The 22,031-nt window shown below is 38.1% G+C and overlaps 1 protein-coding gene across 4 annotated transcripts in view; it reads right to left on the bottom strand.

The window, feature by feature from the left end:
- LOC129418593 (protein unc-13 homolog C) overlaps positions 1-22,031 on the bottom strand; it is a 237,743-nt gene that overhangs the window by 92,355 nt on the left and 123,357 nt on the right. For all 4 annotated transcript variants that reach the window (XM_073853802.1, XM_073853801.1, XM_073853803.1 and 1 more), the window contains 2 exons: positions 10,723-10,812; positions 5,794-5,922 (listed from right to left, as the gene is read on the bottom strand). In XM_073853802.1, the coding sequence (XP_073709903.1) occupies positions 5,794-5,922; positions 10,723-10,812 (219 nt within the window). The remainder of the gene's footprint in view (positions 1-5,793; positions 5,923-10,722; positions 10,813-22,031) is intronic.

Below are 22,031 nucleotides of genomic sequence, written 5' to 3'. Positions count from 1 at the left end.
AATGATTTTAGCTTTAAAATGTGTAATATAGTAACATTAAAAAGCATCAGAATTAACACAATACTGTGTTCTACCTTGCACAATGTGTGATTTCAACATAAGAATTTATAATTGGAAATTTGATCTCATTTTCTGCTGAAATTCTCATTACCGCAATGTGTCCGGCTGTGTTTGAACATGCGTTATGTTGTAATTTAATCAAATTAACACAAAAATATTAAGAAAAAAAAATGGATGTTTTGCTAGACTACTTAAGATGACAGAAAAAATATTTACTGAATATTCATGTAAAATAATAATGAAGAAAAATTAGGAAAATGATGTGTCCATGCCTGATGTTCTCATCCTCCGCAACACTTTTTGAGAACAGTTTAAGCACACATACAGAATTTTAATAAAGTTTGATTTTGAGTGACCAAGCACATGGACCAGTTACTTCAAGATGGCTACCAGGTAAGATAATTTTTTTACAGTTAATTTGAAATATTGTTTTGTCAGAATGCTTACACGACATTTTGATTATCATTACCGCAACAGATGCTTATTAAATGTTAATTTAATTAATAGAAGCATAATACTTTGATTTTAAATGCATGTGCAGAATCTCCAAATTATGTTCTTTCAGGTTTGTCATGTCATTTTGAAAATATGTCAGTGTTGATGTTTTCTGACTGTTGCGGTAATGAGATTTTTTAGGACTAATTTTTTAAATTATGTTACAAAAAGTGTTAAATGATAAGTAAAAGTTTTTAGATTAATGTTCCCATTTACTCCAGACTTTGTTTTTCAATGTCTGGTGGGAAAAAAAGTAAATTTAAGCAATTTTTACATTTTCATGCTTGATATTTTTATAACCAAGTTTTCGTGAGAATCACCCGGGTAGTTTATTTTCCACAAGACAGAGGTCACTCATAAAGGGTGAATCTCAAAAAATATGTCCAGATCATGCTTTAAGATATTTTGCAATTGAGCATTTTCATGATATTTAAGCACAAAAATCTCGTTCCTAAAAGTAAAATGCGAGACTTGATAAATTTGCATGTTTTTGTATGATTTGCTTTCGCCCCTGTAACATTTGGGTTATGAGTAGGGTTTCATTATTGTTTTTTCTTAATGTACATTTTTATGTACAAATAGATATGAATTAGACAAATTCCTGTGAGATCAGGCTGGCAGTGCTATAGAGTAACTAACTAAATGAAGTGACACTACTAACTAAACTGCATTGCTCAGTTTCATGACAATAGCAAAACATCATGTTGCTTCTTTAGCATCAGACAGCTTTGTCAAGTGATTAATGCTGTATTATGATAAAATGCTAACGTTGCTGTCTCTCATTTTTGCATGAATACTGTTCTCTCTTTTATATGAGGCATTAACAGTGGCGGCCGGTGACTAAATTCGTCTCAACATGTATGTAGCTCATCATGTGTGTGGTTCCTTTTTTCGAAATATGTGTTTGGCGGGTCGAGAGACCTGTGTGCATCACGTGTCTTGTCAAAATAAGTGCCTGCTGCAGACGCGTCTAAAGGGTTTATGATAAAAGAGACGCTCGCGTTTGCCAGATATTCGCATAATCTCATGCGTAATCAAAGTTTAGTGTTAAGGGAGTGTCTAGCGTGTATTTTGTGAACGTGAGCGTCTCTTTTATCATAAACGGTTTTGACGCCTGTGTAGCAGGCACTTATTTTGACAAAACACTTGATGCACATGGTTCATATGACGCAACAAACAAATATTTTGAAATCGCAAGCAACACACAACACGTCGAACACTTATTTTGAATTTGCGCCCCTCGGATGAGCAGTCACAACCCGCCACTGGGCATTAGAAAAGTCTAAATTCAATTGAACAGTTCATGTCAAAAAAGTGGGTGGCATTTTAGTATTTTAGTTCTTCAGAAACAATTCTATTTCTGTTTCTTGTAGCAAACTTCAACTCTTTTCATACCATTTTTTAAAGAGAGCTTCACTTTAGGTAATTGAAACATGTAACTTGTAGCTTTGCAAACTTCAGTTCACCAGCAATGGAGTGGACATTGACCCTCTCATGAGAACATCGCTTTGATCTGATCTCCACAGTCAGGCATGACAAAAAGATTTCTCACGGCCCGTCCACATCATACATTACACACACACACACACACACACACACACACACACACACACACACACACACACACACACACACACACACACACACACACGCACACACCAATAGCGAATCATTCAAGTAGCACACTAAATGGGCTGCGATGCTTTGACGCCTGAGATCACAGAGAATTGCTTTAAGGAGTACATTACGCTTGGCGAACATTGTCCCTCGCTGTGCTTCCTCCTCTTTATTACTACAGTATATGCCCTAAAAAGATCCAGTCAAATTATTTCCTGTGTCAGCATTTTTAAACTGCAAAGTTGACCAGTTTTTATGATAAATATCAAAATAATGACTGCATAGGACTAGATGTCCCGAGAATATTGATATATTTGAGTCTTCCACAATATTTAAACAAATGGGAACACATTACAATAACACATTAATTCAATCCACAAACGTAATATAAAAATAAAGGGGTAGTTTAAGGACAGAAAAAAAGGGTTGGCGGGCCAGGTGCATGGTCCAACAGGGGTGTATCCAGGGTGCGATTTGCCGGGGGGGATGCGTGGGATTTCCCCCTTTCTGGTCAATGTATCCCTGCCTCTGCTTAATTATTTTTATCCCCGGTGGGGATAAATTTATCCCCCCCTCAAAGTAAGCAGTGCTACTACACTAGTGGCGAGACGGATCACAAAACTTATCACGGATCCGTGGTTTGATTAAAGTCAATTTTGTTTTAAAATGCGCTACTTTGGCTGGCTCTGATACAGCTGCCGCGCAGCCTCTCTGTATTCACTACTCTGAAGACTTGATCAATGTCCCGCCCACGGCGCTATCTGATTGGTTACAGATCCGGTTAGACCAGCCTATCAACACTTGCGAGATGGTTATGGAGCTGTGTGTCGAAACGATGAAATGCAGCATATTCAGCCGCATATTAAGACAGCGGGAATAAACATCACAATCTGAGTATCTGTTTATGATGAGAAGCAGAGTTAGTGGCCCAGTCACACCACTGAGAATGGCCAAAGTTACACATGATAAATGCCGATGAGGCGTTTAGCGAGGCGCGGGCGCGTACAGTTTGCGCAAATGAGAATAAGTGACTAACACATAATGCATCTGACTTTTCTATCATTTCACTGTAGCTCAGCATCGCGGTGTAAAGTTAATGTTATTACTTTAAAAGCAGCATTAAAACAGTTTCTACTGTAATGGTTTAACTTTGCAATCAATACATTGTTCATATTTATGTTTAATGTTTAACATATATATAGTTTTGCCATTCAAGATTTAATTCTTGCGTGTTTTTTTCGTTGTGCATGATCACAGCTCATATGTGTGGGGAAAGATAAACTATTAGAGTAAAAATATTGTGTTAGGCTGATTCATGAGTTAATATGAAAAAAGATTTTACAATTCCTGCAAATGCAGTGATGAGTTCATGTTCTCATGATTTATTTTTATGAATTAAAATGTTTTGAAATGTGCTGTGGACAGAGACGCATTATGTCAAGAATTATAAAAAATCTTCAATAAGCTCATAATTTGTGCTAAAATAGTATAAATGTTTAGTTTTAAAACCATTTTGAAAAGCTGGTTATATTTTTATGTTTCTGCGCAAGTTAAGCAGACAGTAAAGTTCGGGTTTGTTCCAATCAGAGCTCGTGAGCGGAGAGAGCATTTCTGAATATTAGAAATATTTTAATTAGAAATATATAAAAAATAATAATAATATTATAATATAAATTTTTGTTTAGGTCGGACAATGATTACCAAATTTCTCTCTCATATTGCTCTTCATAACCACTGAAAACAGTCAAAAAAGTTAAAACTAGTGGTGGGTACAAAATGACTCATGACGAAATATGGTGGGTACCCACCGTCGCCGAAATCGACGCCTATGAAAACATCCCCCCCTCTGTTTTTTTCACAAATCGCACCCTGGGTGTATCTATTCTTTTAACTATTCTCTCATGGTTGTGTTTTGGGCATAACATGCAATAAACCAATCAGAGTTTCACATTCCTTTTAAAAGCCAGTTGCGGTTGCACGGCGGATTCGTTATTTACATAGCGTAAGACTGACTGAAGCAAAGAATGGACGCTTCTCCAAAAAATAAACAAATTAATTTGTCATTACTGCAAATAGATCATTATGTTACATGCAATGACTATCCATTGTGACATGTAGACATTCGTATCTGTATGTACAAAATAATAATCTTTTACATTGTAATCTTTTCATTTTTTAAATATTTGGCAAGTTCTTGTGCTGATGCGTATCGCTGTGTGTGTAGAACGCGGCTTTGTGCACCCACCTACAGGCGCATATTATTAACGCACCCTTTAAATAAAACAATAAAAAATACTGCGGCATTGACTTTAGGCCAGGTTTTATTTGGTCAATGGGCAATCATTTTCAGTTGCCTCCAAATAGCAATGCGCCAACAAATGCGCCCAAACACACCTTGTTTTCAGACCACCACGCTCATGGGTGAACAGACGCATTTGCTATTTAAACAACTTGGCGCTGGAAGTGTAAATGATACAGTAACTGCATCATGCTAAAACTAGCAAAAACACTTGCCTCGCGCCTGGTGTTGATAGGTTCCTGAGACTCTCTCGAGTGCTCTCTTACCTTGAGAGATATGAATGTCTTTCATCTTTTTCCTACTTATCCCCTAAGCTCTGGAATAATTTGCCAACTGATGTCCGAGAATCAGACACAGTCGATCACTTTAATTTAAACTTAAGACATTTCTCTTTAACAAAGCATTCACATAATTTGACTTGTAAATGTACTTATCTCGCAATAGTTAGCTTGTACGGAGCAAAGCATTTACATAACTCGTCTGGGTAATGTACTTATGCCGCAATAGTTAGCCTGTTTGGAACCGAGCGGATATTAAACCACAATACTGTATGAGGGTTGCATTACATGCGAATGGCCCCTACGCTGATAGGATTCTCTCTTCCTGTCTCGTCCTCAATCCCGAGGACAATGAGACTAACAGACCCAGTTCTAGCTGCCGTGAAGGTCACACCACTGATCTACTGGCCATCCTTTAACGTGATGCCCAGCCGATGTCTGCTCAAGGACCACTGGCTGTCCCCGTAAAATCTACTCATTTGTGCTGGGGATTTTTTCTCCTAGGGTTTTTTTCAACCCCTAGGGAGTCAGCTGACATTGGCTTAACTTAGCACCCTATGCGTTACATTATTACTACGCTCGCTAGTACAGTTTAATCTTAGCCTCTGTATTCTGCTGCTTATGTTCTCCGTCGATTTTTCTGTGTTTTCTCCAGCATCTATTAATGTAAAGCTGCTTTGAAACAATTTTTGTGAAAAGCGCTATATAAATACAATTTTATTGAACTAATTCATTAATGTTCATTCTCAATGTTCATGCCAATGACCGCGATCAATTTAAAGTTAAAAGTGATTTGGTTGGTTAAGTTTATTTGTCAAGTCTCTGCTTGTTTGGAACGATAAAACAGATCTGTGGTCCAGAAATTTGGTAATATAAATTAGCCACCTCGTAAAATACCGTACGTATGAACTGCCATGAGATTGTGTTGGCACCGCTTATACACATACACACACAAAAACGCAGATAGCAAAATCATGTGAAATAAACAGCGTTTTGACACCGAATGTATTTTTTAGCAACATGTGATTGTTTCTCTGCTCTCACCTGATCCAGTAGCTGGTTGTAGAGTTCATGACAGTTGTCAAAAATGTACTTGTATGTTGAATCCAGACATGCTTTAACACAATCCTTAACTACAGCACTGGCCCTGGGAGGATTCTGCAACTCCTGTACCTACAACACAAAATGACTCAGATATAACAAACGCAATCACACAGACACACTTATGCAAGCTTTAATATAGTGCTGTCGGGATGACATATTTTTGCAGGCCAACCCGGAAGTTAGCGGGACACTGGTTCCCTCGCCAAAAAAAAACAACATTATTTTTTCCCATAGACATTTGGTTTAACCTTACGCTACAAGCGAAGTACGCCACAGTCTCTCAACATCAACGTCATCACCACCAAGCTTCGGACAGCTTTTTTAAAACTTTATTAAACACATTTTAAAACATTTTCCCTGATAAGGAAATACTCTGAGGATGAATGTTTGTTGGGAATTGTGCCCATGTTGCATTCATGCCCATGTTAATTTTCATGCGTGATGGTGTTTAAAGTCGCCATGAAATTGTCTTATTTTCCCCGCTGTGAAACAGCTACTGAAATGAAAAAGGGCTAGGCGAGGGTCAACATGCCGATCTCTCTGATAAAGCCAAATACAAAAGTGGTTTAAACTGCAATTTATCGACTGGCTGGTAAACGGTTGAGCTAAGCGGGTGTGGTTTCAACAACCAGACACCTCAGCTTCACACATGGTTGCGGGACCAAGATGGCGACGACTGTGTGCTTTACTGTATGTCGTTTAGTAAAAAAATGAAAATATAACAGGCTATTGTTAACCTAAGATCTAATTTAAGGAGTTTAGCCAAAACCCTATTCAAAATCCCAGTGACTTCTGGACGATGGAACCGGAAGTGCTAAAATGCTCAGGTGATGTTGTAAGAAAGTAGGTCTACAGTAAATGTAAAGTAATAAAATGAGAATCTATTTATTTATGTGCTTCTTTGTGTCTATTTAACTAACTTAGTGTCTAGGGATGCACGATATATCGGCCGACATATCGTTATCGGCCGATAACTGCTTATTTTTAATATTATCGGTTATCGGTCTGATAGCAAAATTAGGCCGATAAATGAAAGCCGATAAATGATGGATTATTTTGGTTTGTTGAACCACTTCACTTGCTCATTGCTGGCCATGTGAAGTTTTGATTGGTGCTTTCTGTGACATAGCACAAAGATGACACGTGTTGCGGGCTTAAGAAGAGTATGCTAGTCTAGCGCAAAGACAAGATGTCCGCGGTCTGGGAGTTTTTCATTGTGAAAATAATATGAATATTTATCGGCCTATATATATCGGTTATCGGCCCCCAAATATAAAGAGTTATCGGTTATCGGTATCGGCCAAAATGTCCATATCGGTGCATCCCTATTTATGTCCCATTCCTCTGAGCGTTGTGTGTTTTAGAGCATGGGGATAAGGGGGGCACTCTTTCATTACCCATAATGCATTGTAACGGCTGTGTACTTCACTGATTTGCCTGCTTAGCTGTCACTCATTAAAGCAACAAAGCTCTTTTTGATAATAAACTGACAGAGCTGTGCGTGTTTCTTGCAATCATTTCCTAATGCGCCTCGGTCTACTTAGCAACGCTCATACACTTTTAAATGCTTAAAGTTCAGAGGCAATCCAATCTGTATGTGGGTCAAAATCAAAAAAGACATCTAGCCTTGGGATGATAAAAGACAAATATTTTTGAATATAATTATACAGTATTCGTGTGCCTGAGTCTTAGAAATGTAATGCTATAGTCTTTAAAAACTGTGTTTAATTTTCATTTTTAATTGACACACATTGTTATAATAAAATATCTCCCTTACATCTTGAATGTGTGTAAGCTTACATCCTAATTGTTACTTCAAGTTGAGACATTTAGTAATACTAGTTTACTAAAAGAATCACTGCATTTCTGGTCTTGGTCTTGACTTGTATACGACACGTGACCTCTGGTCTTGGTCTTGACTCGGACTCGATCTCTGGTCTTGGTCTTGACTCGGATTTGACACTCAATCTTTGGTCTTGAATCAGACTTGACACTCGATAACTGGTCTTGGTCTTGACTCTGACTCAATCTCTGGTCTTGAATCGGACTCAACACTCGATCTCTGGTCTTGACTCTGACTTGACACTTGATCTCTGGTCTTGGTCTTGATTCTGACTCAATACTTGATCTCTGGTCTTGAGACTCGACACTTGATCTCTGGTCTTGACTCGGACTCGACACTCAATCTCTGGTCTTGGTCTTGACTCGGACTCGAGTTGGTCTTGGTCTTGACTTGGACTAGACACTTGATCTCTGGTCTTGTTCTTGACTCAAACTCTATACTTGATCTCTGGTCTTGACTCAATCTCTGAACTTGACACTCGATCTCTGATTTTGGTCTTGACTCGGACTCGATCCCTGGTCTTGACTCAGACTCGACACTCGATCCCTGGTCTTGACTCTGACTCGACAACCAATCTCTGGTCTTGGTCTTGACTTGGACTTGACACTTGATCTCTAATCTTGACTTGGACTCAATATTTGCTCTTGGTCTTGACTTGAACTCAACACTCAATCTTTGGTCTAGGTCTTGACTCTAACTCGATCTCTGGTCTTGATCTTGACTCAGACTCGACACTTGATCTCTGGTCTGGGTCTTGACTCAGACTCGACCTTTGGCCTTGACTCACTCGACACTCAATCTCTGGTCTTGACTTGGACTTTGACACTTAATCTCTGGTCTATGTCGTGACTCAGACTCGACACTCGATCTCTGCTCTTAACTCGGACTCGACACTCAATCTCTGGTCTTGGTCTTGACTCGGCACTTGATCTCTGGTCTTGGTATGGACTCGCCACTTGATCTCTGGTCTTGGCTCGGACTCGACACTTGATCTCTGGTCTTGGTCTTGACTCGAACTCGACACTTGATCTCTGGTCTTGGTCTTGACTCGGACTCGACACTTGATCTTTGGTCTTGGTCTTGACTCGGACTCGACACTTGATCTCTGGTCTTGGTCTTGACTCGGACTCGACACTTGATCTCTGGTCTTGGTCTTGACTCGGACTCGACACTTGATCTCTGGTCTTGGTCCTGACTCGGGCTCGATCTCTGGTCTTGATCTTGACTCGGACTAAACTACAACACTGGATTTGCACAAACTGTACTGTTTGAGTCTCTACAACTATATATATATCCCTTACGTGTTGCTTTAAATAAAAACCTGGTATATGAATAAAAGCTAATGTTCAGATTTAAAGCTTTCTAAATCTTTAACATGTTCAACTTTAATGTTTAAGTTAAACTAATACGGTATCTATTATCTATCTGCTAATCTGGCAGAGCCCAAAACACCTTCAACACAGATCTCTGCATGCACTGACTGTGACAAAATTGAAGGGCAAATGAACTAAAAAATAAAAAATAAACTAATAGCCTGGGAGGAGAAAGAGCAAAAAAAATCAATCTCAGTTTCTTCTCCGTATTGGATATGAAGGCTTTTTTACAACATATATTGACCTGCAATTGCAATAACTTGTCATTTATTAAAATGCGATCTTAACTGCACAACAGAGAATTCACCTCCGTATAATGAAGAGCAATCGCATCCTCATCACTGCTACAGTATCATGTCATCAACAGATGCACCTTCATAATTTCCTATTGTGTTTTCTCGTGTGATTCACCAAACACATTTACTCTGTTTACCCGCAGATGGAAAATATATTCAGAGAAATCTTAAAGACCCGTATCCTCCCTCATACAATGTCAAAGAAAATTTGATTACTATAGGAGCCCAAAACAAGCCAGGTTTTGTTATTGTACTTCAAGAGCAAGATGTTTTATTTTATGCAAACAAAAGCGAAATCATTGAAACCCTGCAGTGCTACTAGAACATGTTTAATTACTGATAGTAAAGCAACGCGGTTTTATATTAAACCTGATGAAGCTGAACGTATTTGAAAACAATCTATGGCAATATTTTCATTAATATTCACCTTTATCTGTGCCTGCTGAAGTGAAACATGTTTTAATGTAGGACTCTCATCAGAAAAGCTCATTTAACAATCAATACATGATTCTGTCAATATGTAACTTAAATACATCAGAAATACAAAACTGGAGAGGCCAAGAAGCCTTGAACCTGTCAAGTATATGTGCAGTTTATATTACAGACCAAACCCAAAATCTGAGCTCATTTTCGGACTTTTGGCACTCTGACATTTTCATGACAATTATCTTAAAAGCTGTGTAAAGCATTAGGATTTATTTTTAATGAATGGGGTGAAATATCTGGATATTTCTTCATGACATATATAAAATGTATATAAGATGAGATGTATAAGATTATATCTCTCGGGAATATTCAGCGATTTGATATCAGGAGTTTGGCTGTTGTTTAATATATTCTTCTGTTTAATGCGGGAACGTCTCGCAGTGCCAGATCACATTAACAACAGGAGAACCCCTGATGTTTTCATTCATAATTTATCTTCAAGAAATCCCTTTTGTCATTCAATGCATGAAGTCTTTTAATTGTGTGTGTTTACATCTATTTGATTCATGGTGTTGCTGAGTCACACACTTTCATTTCTGTGTAAATATGTGTGTGTTCTCTGTGGTTTACGAGAAAATGAATAGTGTATAATGACATGTTTATTATGCTATACACATAGTTTACGGGGACACAGAGAGTGTCCCCATAAATGGAAAAGCTAAAAAAACATACTAAATGGTAGTTTTTCATAGATTAAAGACTGGCAACAGGTTTTTGTGACATGGAGGTATTGGGGTAGGTTAGGGGAAAAGAATATAACAGTTTGGACAGTATAAAATGCATTGCGTCTATGGAGATGTCCCCGTGAACCACATACACCAACATTTGTGTGTGTGTGTGTGTGTGTGTGTGTGTGTGTGTGTGTGTGTACCTTCATCCTGAAAAAGGTAATGCTGGTTAACAGGTCGACTGTGGATTTGAGGTCCTGGAGTCTCTCTGGATTTCCAGCTGGGAAGTTATCCTGCAAACACACACACACACAGAAAAATGAGACTTCTCTGCATTTCTACACATTTTTTTACATTAATGTCATTGTCAAGTAATCTGATTTTAAGGATAATTTAATGATTCATAAAAATATTAGATAAATGATTAAATCAAAATCTCAAAATGGTTTATGCAATCGCACGATTCAATGCATAAAGTCTGCATATTTATGCAGGGACCACATTTTTTTAAATACGCCACACTTTCAACGCATAAATTGCAGATTTCTGTTCGCAAAATATGCAGGGCTTGCATGATTTCATAATCCCTGCATTTTTGTAGCAAAAAATCATATATATCTTAGCAGAAAGTTGCATTTACTTCACACAAGCACAGCCATGTCCCCTGTTGTCATGGAAACGTTAGGAAGTGACATAATTACGCGACATGAACATCAATGAAAAGCTGCAAACTTGTTTTTGAAAGTTTGCACAGTTTTTGCAAGTTCCCACAATTTTGGCAAGTTCCCGCAATTTCATCGCATAGAATTGTATAAATGTCCGCATATTCCATCACAATTTTTTTAGAAAACGTGCCGCAAGATCAAGGATTTTTGCCCGAGACAATCACAAAAAAACTCTGCGTTTTTCTGGAAGGACTGATGGCTCACATGTTATTTATTTATTTATTTATTGTTGTAACTATCATTATCTACTATTGTAATTAGGGATGCACTGATATATCGGCCAATAATCGGTATTGGTCAATAAAAGCAAATTTTTACACATTCGGTTATAAGCATCGGTATAGACAGATATTAGTCTGAATAATTGGCTCTCGGTATCTGTGAAATAAATTTAATATCGATGCATCTCTAATTATAATAGCTTTTGTAGGATAGGCTGGCGTTGTATATCGCCATTTTCTTTTTCTGATCTTATTTGCATGCTTTTGATCTTATTGGTCTCTGTTCAAAATAATATAAAAAAAAGAAAGATTTCGATTATGTATCATTCGTATTTTGCACCGGCGCACAGCGGGTTTTTCCCTCCACAGACACACGTCAGCAAACTAGGGAATGAACTTGCGCTTCCTGAGCGGTTCAGCGCAAAAAAGGAGGCGTGTTCCGGCGCAAAACATCCCTGATGCTATTTTGCAGTTTCAAAAAACAATTGCGCCACTGACCAAAAAAAAACTAGCCTAAAGTCAGCGGTGGGGGTGGACGCAGCGATGTCCTCTGCTGGCGTCAGGTCCTGTGTAGAGGCAGATCCACCTCCCGTTACACGGCGTGCCCGATTTATGCTGGCAAGCTTGGGATTCCCCCGTCTCCAGACAATTGTGGCTATTTCCTCCCACGCCTGTTTAACCGACGCTGATTTTGGCGGGTTTCTCCCATCCCCATACAAAACAACTTCTCTGTCTTTGACTGCTCTTACAAGAACGTGGGTCTCCTCGGCTGTGAACCGCTCCTTGCGTGTGCCTGGTAAATCCGTCATAATAATATCAACCCGCCATGGAACTTGCGCACTTGCATTTAAAGAGAATGTTGGATGACGTTCTGATTGGTTTATTTGACGCCCAAACCACACCTATGAATAATGAACTTACTTCAGACCAACCCCTTATTGATTTGCGCCTGGCGCAAGAGTCATTTTTCCCGCTGGGAAAATAGCAACAGCGCCCAAGATCCGCCCACAAAGTCACTTGCGTTTTGCGCTTCACACTTGCGTTTCAGATCGTTAAAATAGGGCCCTATATATTACCGTGCGCACTAAACATGCATGGCGGTTGTAGTTTTGTGCACAGCTCATCATCCTCCACCCTCCCTCGGGAAGATTTTCTTCTTTTTGATTGGCGGGTGTCATTTGAGTTATATGTTATATATACTGCTGCCTTCTTTACCAGAGGTGCATGTAGCAAACATCAAATACGGCCATAATCTTTTTTTATAGAAAGATTAAAAATACGGGAGAAATACGGGAAATTATTTAAACAAGATGATGGCGGAGAAGAATGGTAAACGTGTGGGTTGACAGCTATGGTTCATACAGTATTTGGCACTGAACATAAAGTTTAATAAAATAAAATAAAAAATAAAAAATATTTTTGTTCATCAGAGATTTAATTGATGAAAAATGCTGACAAAACCACAAGTTACATCAAAAATTATAATAATTGCAATATGCCTTGTGTTTTGATTTATTTTCAGACTCTGTTTTATTCATGATGGCAAAACTCAATTTTCAAAAGCAATTACCACAGACTACCAGGAGCTGTCATTCAATCATCAGAACATTTACATCTAAGAGATGCATATGCAGAAAACATTGGTTGAAACCTTTATAATGTCATCTGAGACATTTTAAATTCGATTTAATGCATCTTTGGTGAAGACGTTTATCAAGGATATTTTTCAAAATCAACATTATATGTATATATTAAAAAAGATGTGTATTCAGATTTGTTAAATAAGAGATGAAAAATACCTTAAAATTAAAAATGAGAAAAATCACAGCAGTCATTCTTTCTTTCACTTTAACTTCAATTCAGTACAATCCCAGTATGTTACCATGCTGTCCACATAGGCGATTGCTTTCTAAAGCATTATAAATGCATTAATCTTAAATCAGACTTTATTTGGGTCTGTGGTGGTGCAGAAGGTCTAATGAGATCTGTCTGAAATACTGCATCTCTAAACAGTGGCTTCTTCACCTGTTAATATTTCATATGATTTTAAAGGGTTTGGCAGAGAGGCAGATGGTTGAATATATGCCAATGTCATGCTTTTTTGTTCACCACCCAGCAGCATTGTCCTGGGCGGTAACATTAATAACCCAAGCCATCGTCATGAGCATCAATGACAAAATATATCACAATTTAGCCGACGAGCAAAAGCCAGACGAGACAGAGAAAATGTGTTCTCCGGTTGTAAAGCTATCAACCTGCTCGCCGTACCGTGAAGAAATACGGTATATTTTGCATCAAGTGTAACAATAGAGGCCATGCATGCACAGATGCCACAGACGACCCCACGTGTGCTACAAACACGCAGCGCTCTCTGAAGAAAGCATGCTGGAGGAGGAGTTGTCAATCTGATGATCATTAAATCAAGTTGATGGGTTTGAAATGTCAATGAGTTTTGTGTAGGGACGGTTATGTAATGATTTGACTTTTGTTCTGTAAGAATGAGGCAAGTGATTGACAATCACTCAAGGCGATTTAATCAAAGTTAAAGAGTCACAGGCCGCCGGGACGCTCGCCTTCTGTTCCACCGCGGATCTCAAATTATTTAGAGAGAGAGAAAGCTGTTTGTCAATAACAACAAAGAAAAGACACTGCGTCTGAATTCGCCTACTTTCATACTTTATAGTAGGCAAAAATTAGTATGCGAAGTATGTCAGAATTAATAGTATTTCGAAAAACAGTAGGCAAAACGTACCCGGATGACCTACTACTTCATGTTTGTGTGTTTAGCTCAGTACTGAAATTGATGTTGTATTGTAAGTATTGGTTCAGAGATGTAACAGGTTTTATGGTTAACCATGATAAAAATATTACAGCGTCATTTTTTTTATTACCGTTTAACTGAAATTTTCTTTTTCTGGGTGGATCATCAAGACTATTGGTCATCCTAGTTGTCAATCATTCTGGTGATATGTTTACGTACGGCCGTCGTACATGCTCGTCCCTAGGTTCGCTTTCTGCGCATGCACACTTTCAGGTGTTTATGTGTGGTGGGCTACGATTTCAGCCATTCATTGAAGCTTGCGTTCTAACCGTGTTTTTTCAAAATGTCTGAGGGTCGCAAGAGAAAAAGTGTTTACAAATTGTATGATAAGAAGAGAAAGGACCATGAAGAAAGTATTTTTGAATATTTCACACGCTGGCGTGCACTAAAAGCACAGGTTGGGCTTCCCACTGAGGCCTCAGTCGCAAAGTTTCTACTCGACAGGTAACGTTTGGCATGTTAATCCATTTAAAATCACTTCTAGTAAAAGTTGATGTAAGCTATGATTGGCAATGCTAGCCGTGACACAAGTCACGAACCCCCGCAGACACAGTAAACATCTCAATGGATGATCAAAACGTACACAGAGTTTTTACTGTTTTTGGATCCGTAGATGCTATAGTGTTTTATAAGTGCGCCACCTAGTGGAAAATAGCGGAAATTTGGATTGCCGTAAAAAATGGCCATTGGCAGGAAAGCTTTTTCTCTTGGAAGATTTGCGCAAAACTTCCGCTTTATTTTTTAAATGTGGAAAAAAAACTATTTTGAAATGACGTCTTTCATTAACTCTTTTCCCGCCAGCATTTGTGCTCTTTTATCACCTCCCAAATATGGGTAAGTTTCAAATTTTGAACATAAAGCTGAGATAATTGCATAATTTGAATCTTCTTAGAGGTCAGAGGCAGATCAGTTTTTGGATCCGTAGATGCTACAGTGTTTTATAAGTGCGCCACCTAGTGGAAAATAGCGGAAATTTGGATTGTCGTAAAAACTCATCATTGCCAGGGAAGCGTTTTCTCTTAATTGACGAGATAACTTGTCAATGGCGGGGAAAGAGTTAACTGAAATTATGACTAAAGCGTAATTTTGTTGTCTCGTGCCATTTCTAAAAAATTGGTCACAAAACCATGATAGTATTGATAACCGTGGTGATTTTGTTCACTATAACTTTGTCTCTAGTTCAGACTACTAAAATTTTCGTACTATAGCTGCAATTCCATTCAAGATTTGCACAAAACTTCAGCCTTATTTGCTAAATGTCGAAAAAAAAATATTGCGAAAAGACACCTTTCATCAACTCTTTTCCCGGCAGTGTTGTAGCCTCTTATGGAACGACTGAAATTCCACAAGGGGGCGTATTTGTTCCTCAGACGTAGCACAAAAAATGTGACATCCAAATATATTAATTATAAATCGTGAATGAAAAGTGAGATTCGAACGAATGTCTGTTAGTGAACTAATTGTATACACTATTTATATCGTAATTCGGTCAGAAACGTCAAGATTGTGAGATGAACAAATCGTTTTGGATTAAAAGGCTTGGATATTCCATTTCCTTGGACTTTTGGGGATTTATGAACAATTTGTTTTGGACAATTTCACCGAAGCGGATAAAGGGAAGATTTTGAAGGTAAGTAAATATCCTAAATCAGCGCCGCCCGGTTCAGGTAACTAACAACTAAATTACAGTTTTATGACCGCTAAAAATCATATTATGCTTTGTGTGTGCGCTTAATGGAATCCCGAAAGTCTAACCTTTACAACGATGTGCCGCATGACCGTATATTTTGAAGATTTAATGCTTCAAAGTTACAATGACGTAATGCAAAACTTCAGCTTTATATTTTTAAATGTCGAAAACAACTTTTTTGAAATGACGCCTTTCATTAACTCTTTTCCCGCCAGCATTTTTTAAAATTTGCTAGGCAGGGCCAGCATTTTTTTGTTTTTTCACAAAAGTTTAATGCCTTCCAGAAAAGTTTCTTCTTTGAATATATAAACATAAAATATATCAAATGAAAGAACAGACCTTCTGCTTTAAAAAAAAGTTTCATCCTATTTTCATTTGTACTCTTTTATCACCTCCCAAATATGGGTAAGTTTCTTCAAAAATACCAAATTTTGAACAAAAAGCTGAGATAATTGCATAATTTGAATCTTCTTAGAGGTCAGATGCAGATCAGTTTTTGGATCCGTACATGCTATAGTGTTTTATAAGTGCGCCACCTAGTGGAAAATAGCGGAAATTTGGATTGTCGTAAAAACTCATCATTGAGCTCGTTTACATGCACACCAATAATGCGATTATAATGGGATTTTGTCAATACTGCGATTATACTTTACCTCATGTAAACGCAATAATTCGATAAAAATAATGCGATTAAGCTCATAATCGCAGTAAGTATAATCGCATTAGAAGAGGTGGCGTACGCCGTTTATAATCGCAGTATGCGTCCATGTAAACGCTTTAATCGCATTTATACCGCACTAACTGAAGTGCGCGTGTGTTTTAGTCACGCACCTTAAGCACAAATTCGTTTTAAACTTGACATTAGGAAGTTTTACATGAACTCTGCCAACACGACTCGCTGTCAGCAGTCTGTCTTCATTCAGAAACAGCTCAAATAACACGACAGCAGTGTATAAAAGCTTTAAGGGACATTGTAACGATAATTATAACGATAAATATATTAGTGACCACATCATAATGATAACTTCATGCTAATCCGCTCAACGAGCGCGGCATTACCTAATATTGGATATTTCTTGTGATAAAAACTTTTTTGAAATTGTTTACATGTCACTGAATGTATGCGGTTCTTGTTGCATTTACACAGCGGGAAACCAGCAGATGTCCTCAACTCGCTGCGTTTTGCGTAACTAAACAATGAATGTAGTAGTGTCTAATAATATCTAACCTTTTGGCGTAGTCAGTGTGGTAGAAAAATTTTACAGCAACATGCATCAGCTCTGGATACCTGAGGTAATTTTATGTTATAACCTCAGCAATGAATGAGCTTTCTACTGCATTTTAAGTGCGCGTGCACTTTTTAAGTTCAAATAGATTTGATTGGCTGTCAATGGTTTATCGTTCATCATGTGCCAAAATCCCTATAGTTATAGTTGTTGTGTGAACTCTGCTATTATCTTTAATATAAAACGATTTTTAAAACTATATTTTTATATCATGTGAACGCCCTTTACAGGCACTGTCATATTTATATCTTCATCACCGCACCGGATAATGAAATACATCCATAACAACGTGTTTGTCATTTAACGCAAGTAAATTAAAACAGTGGACCATATATGTGAGTTCAAAATTTGTGCTCTGCATTGGGCTATGTGTGAATAATCCAAAAATAAAAACTGCATGTAAACCGGAGTGAAGAAGTTAGCTCCAGTCATGTAAACATCTTACTGCAATTAAGACCTTACTCGCATTATTGGAAATAATCGCATTATTGGTGTGCATGTAAACGAGCTGATTGGCAGGGAAGCGTTTTCTCTTAATTGACGAGATAACTTGTCAATGGCGGGGAAAGAGTTAACTGAAATTATGACTAAAGCGTAATTTTGTTGTCTCGTGCCAAGTCATTTCAAAAAGCGCTTGTTGGTTCTTATGGTGCCACATGAAGTTAAACACACCTTATCTATCTTTTCTTTCAAGCAAACATGCTGTGTCATATTTAAACAATGACCATGTGAATTTTATGCACGCCGGGATCTGGTTTCCATTCCATATATAAAACCGTTTTGCGATATATGGGAGTTTATTTGAAACTGTTGTGAATTTAAAGGGTAATGAAAATGGAGCAAATGATAACACCAAAAGAGAGCATGCAAAGATACAATATAAACATTGCCAATAGCAGTTCATATTCACAAGTTAGGACAGACTGTGACCAAATGTGTGTGAACGTCAGAGAAAATGGGAAACATGAACATATGGTGCAGGCTTCAGGCAGACTGGTAACAGACTGCTCAGGTGAGAGTTCATTAAACCGTGTGTCACAATCATCGTCGAGCTTTGATGAAAAATCATCCGAACGTCTAAAGGTCTCTACAGGAGATACACACAACATTTTGTCAACCAGAGCCAGCTCTACCCGCCCCCTTTTCTATCAAACTGATGCTGGTGGCTCTCTCAGAACCGAATCACATTTCCACATTCACTGTATCTTCAATAACACAAAAAACAGACTTTGTGGTTGGGCTGCCGGTGTAGAGTGTGTCTGGTGTTTTATGAAGTTCTGGATGAAGTAGCTTAAGTGTTTGTGTGTAATATATCCGCTGTATGATGTAGACGACCCATCAGCTCGTGAAAATTTATCTAATAAAGAAGAAGAGCTAAAACGCCACGGATGTGCTTCGGCCAAACCCGTCCAAGCTGTAAGGAGACCAAATTCACTTTGCTTTCAGAATTTCATTACAGTCAAATCCACCGAGTCCTCCAGATCCAGAGTGTTTTACTGTCAGTGCATGTTGCCTGGAAGCTGCCGGCAGACAGCAGCAGGTAACAAGAGCACACAATCCCCTAAACGCTTGACACTTCAGTGCGGGTCTGTGTGTAGCAGTGTGTGTGTGTGTGTGTGTGTCAGTGGGTTTACTGTCACTTTCAGTGCTGTATAGCCCAAAGACGGACCACACAGTCTACAGTGGGGTTTCCATCCAAACATGAAGCAAATCTTTTTACAATTTGCAAGAAAATAAAACAACTAAATTAAGTTGTTCTAGCGAATGACTTTGGTACCTAGTAACCAACAGTAAATAAAACAAAGCATGCTTAGAAAATGGAAACAGGACTGCATTTAGTTAAGATTGAGCAAGTTATAAATTTACTAGCAGTGCAGCTTGTAATTGGCAAACTAAATGCTGTGCACAGAAAAATTAATGCCAAATTTTTGATGCAGGCACTAACAGCAAGGGCATTGCGGCGACGTCGAGCCCCATATATGGTAAAAACAACGTTAGCTGATACAGCTAGACGAGTCAAGTGGGTTTACATTTAGGCATTTAGCATACAATTTTTTCCAAAGTAACTTAAAAGATTAAAAAATCATCATAGGGAGGCAATAGTACAAAAGGAGCTAACACCAAGATCCAAGTTTTTACTATTCTGACACAATACGCTAGCCTGGTTAGCCAGACCTACATCAAGATGTAAGGTCTGGCAACTCTTTACACAAACGGCTCAATGCAAGGGGCGGGATATAAGGTTGTCCCTCAAAATGCCTCTGCACGCAATAGGATAGCGCTATGACCAATCAGAGCAACGAAGAAGGTGACGTATGAGTCCCATGCGTTTCCCCACCAGTGGAGCTAATTGGTATATCAAACTTTTACCGTAACCAGTCGGCAAAACTCCAAACACATCTTTCTTGCTTAAAAAGGACTTCAGTAGGGTTATTTGCTCTTCACTCAAAGAAAAACATAAGTCTAAGTCCTCCAGAGTCGCGGCCAAAGCCGCTTCAAAAGAAAGCTGTTCGCCAGCAGCAGCAGCCATTCTTTGTTTTCAAGTAGGAACCGTCGCAGGCAGCTCTGTCGTCATCATGTTAAGCCCGCCCCACAGACGCTACACACGATGTGATTGGCCTGACCAAATTTTGGTTTTTGGAGCTGTTAAGTGTATTGTGAGTGCCTAGACTAGACCCTGGCAGCAAATATATTTTGCGGCCGCTAGGGTGCGTCTAGATTTCTAGGCTAACAATACGCACTACTGTGTTCCCTTTAAGATGAGTCGCTTTCTCCTGAGTTAGCTAGGTAAACAGCCTGCACTTTTAAAAATAAATGTACAAAATCTGTCGCTGGGGCAGTACCCTTAAAAAAGGTCCTAATATGTACCACAGGGGTCTTCAACTACTCTTCTTCGGGGGGCAGATTTTAAAATTGTAAATATGACGAGGGCCGGCCAAACTTTTACCCATATTTTGACCATACTTTGACCATATATATATATATATATATATATATGTGTGTTGTTGTTGTTTTTGTTACTTTTGCTATAGTAGGGGAGAGCGGGGTAAGTTGTCACACGGGTAAGTTGTCACACTGTTAATAACTCCAACACTAGAGGCTCTATCTCAAAAATCAAATAGCCACTTTATGTGACTTCTTCTTCTATAGTGAACTTCCTGTTCACATGTGGTCAAGATCACTGTAATCTGAGGTTAGCACAATTTTCTTATTTTTCTGCTTAAAAAGTAAAAAAAAAAACACTTTACATTTTATGCAATACAACTTTGTTAGGTGTGAATGTTTAAAATGATTATTTTGCACAAAATAGAGGAGACCGAAACCAGTCTTTTGATACTTTAGATAAAGTGATATGATGAGCTAAACTTGAGATTTAGACAACATTAGCACACAAGTAAGTATGGGGCAAGTTGTCTCAATGACTTTGGGGCAAGTCGTCACATCTGACAACTTGCCCCTGTACAAAAAAAAACATCTAACATGCTAATTAAACATGTTATAGAAATGAATAAGCCTCAATCTAGCAAAAAGCTGTTTCAAAAGAAAGGTAAGCATAAATCTTGACATATGAAAAACAAGGCAGCTAAAAGAAGAAAAATCATGCAAGAGTCATCATCAGATGATGAAGAGTGCTTCTGCCTCGTCTGTGTAGAGCCATTTTCAAAGAGTCGTCCAAAGGAGACCTGGGTAAAATGTGTAAAATGCAACAATTGGGCCCATGATGCTTGCACCTCAGGCCAGGCAATTTATGTGTGTCAGAATTGTGATTCTGGAGATGAGTCCTATTAGTCATACAGGGCATCTGTTTTGTTCAGAGGTTAAACATGTTAAGTTAAGCAAGTTATCTGCAGCGTTCCATTCAGTTATCTGGTTTTATGTGAAAGCCATAGAACATTTGAACCAAAGTTCAAAGTAAAGTGGTCTTGCCACTTAATTGAAATGTGCATTATTTGGATTGAAATAATTGTTTTTCCAGATTCTCCAGGCACGGATGTTTATATTTCCAGTTTGGTTTGAGTTTAAAAATTATAATCAATATTCACAATTAAGTAGTTGTGTTCTTATTTTTAGATAATCTAGTGTGACAACTTACCCGCCCTAGTGTGACAACTTACCCTCCGATGGGGCAAATTGTCACAAGTGCACAGTCACTATTCAACAGTCTACAACTCTGTAATGAGATAAGATATAAAGATGTTATGAATACAACATATGTGCCCAAGACTTCCTTCTTTCATTTGGTATGAGATTTATACCATTTTGATGTATGGTGCTCAGTAAATGTTAGACAGTGTGAAAAGTGTGACAACATACCCCGCTCTCCCCTATATAAAAAAAACATATTAAAAAGCATGCATTTTCAAAACAAGTGCACACTTCTTGTATCCAGTGTGTTGCCTTTTAATTACTGAAAACTCATATTTTCTTTATTAATATTTAGAAACAATTGCAACATGTAAGAGTCAAATGTTAATAGTAAAAGTGTAAAAGATCAACACTCTTAAACATATTTTGTTTATAACTGTTTAACTTTCATTAATTGTTACATGTCAAGTATTCACAACATATAGCCACTCCTAATGACTAAAATTGCACTACATGTTTTCTTTTTTATATTTTAAAGATATATAGGCTAAACAGCCTTTCCGTTGTACATTACAGATATAACTGTCGGGAGTTCGCCCCCTAGTGGTAGTCGTAATTAAATTGTAGTTTAATCATAAATCTGTCATGGGAGAGAACCTTTAATCTACGAATATATTTATAGT

This window comes from Misgurnus anguillicaudatus, chromosome 15, assembly GCF_027580225.2.
Source record: "Misgurnus anguillicaudatus chromosome 15, ASM2758022v2, whole genome shotgun sequence".
In the NCBI taxonomy this organism is placed as follows: Eukaryota; Metazoa; Chordata; class Actinopteri; order Cypriniformes; family Cobitidae; genus Misgurnus; species Misgurnus anguillicaudatus.
This window is presented reverse-complemented; position numbering and strand designations above follow the sequence as displayed.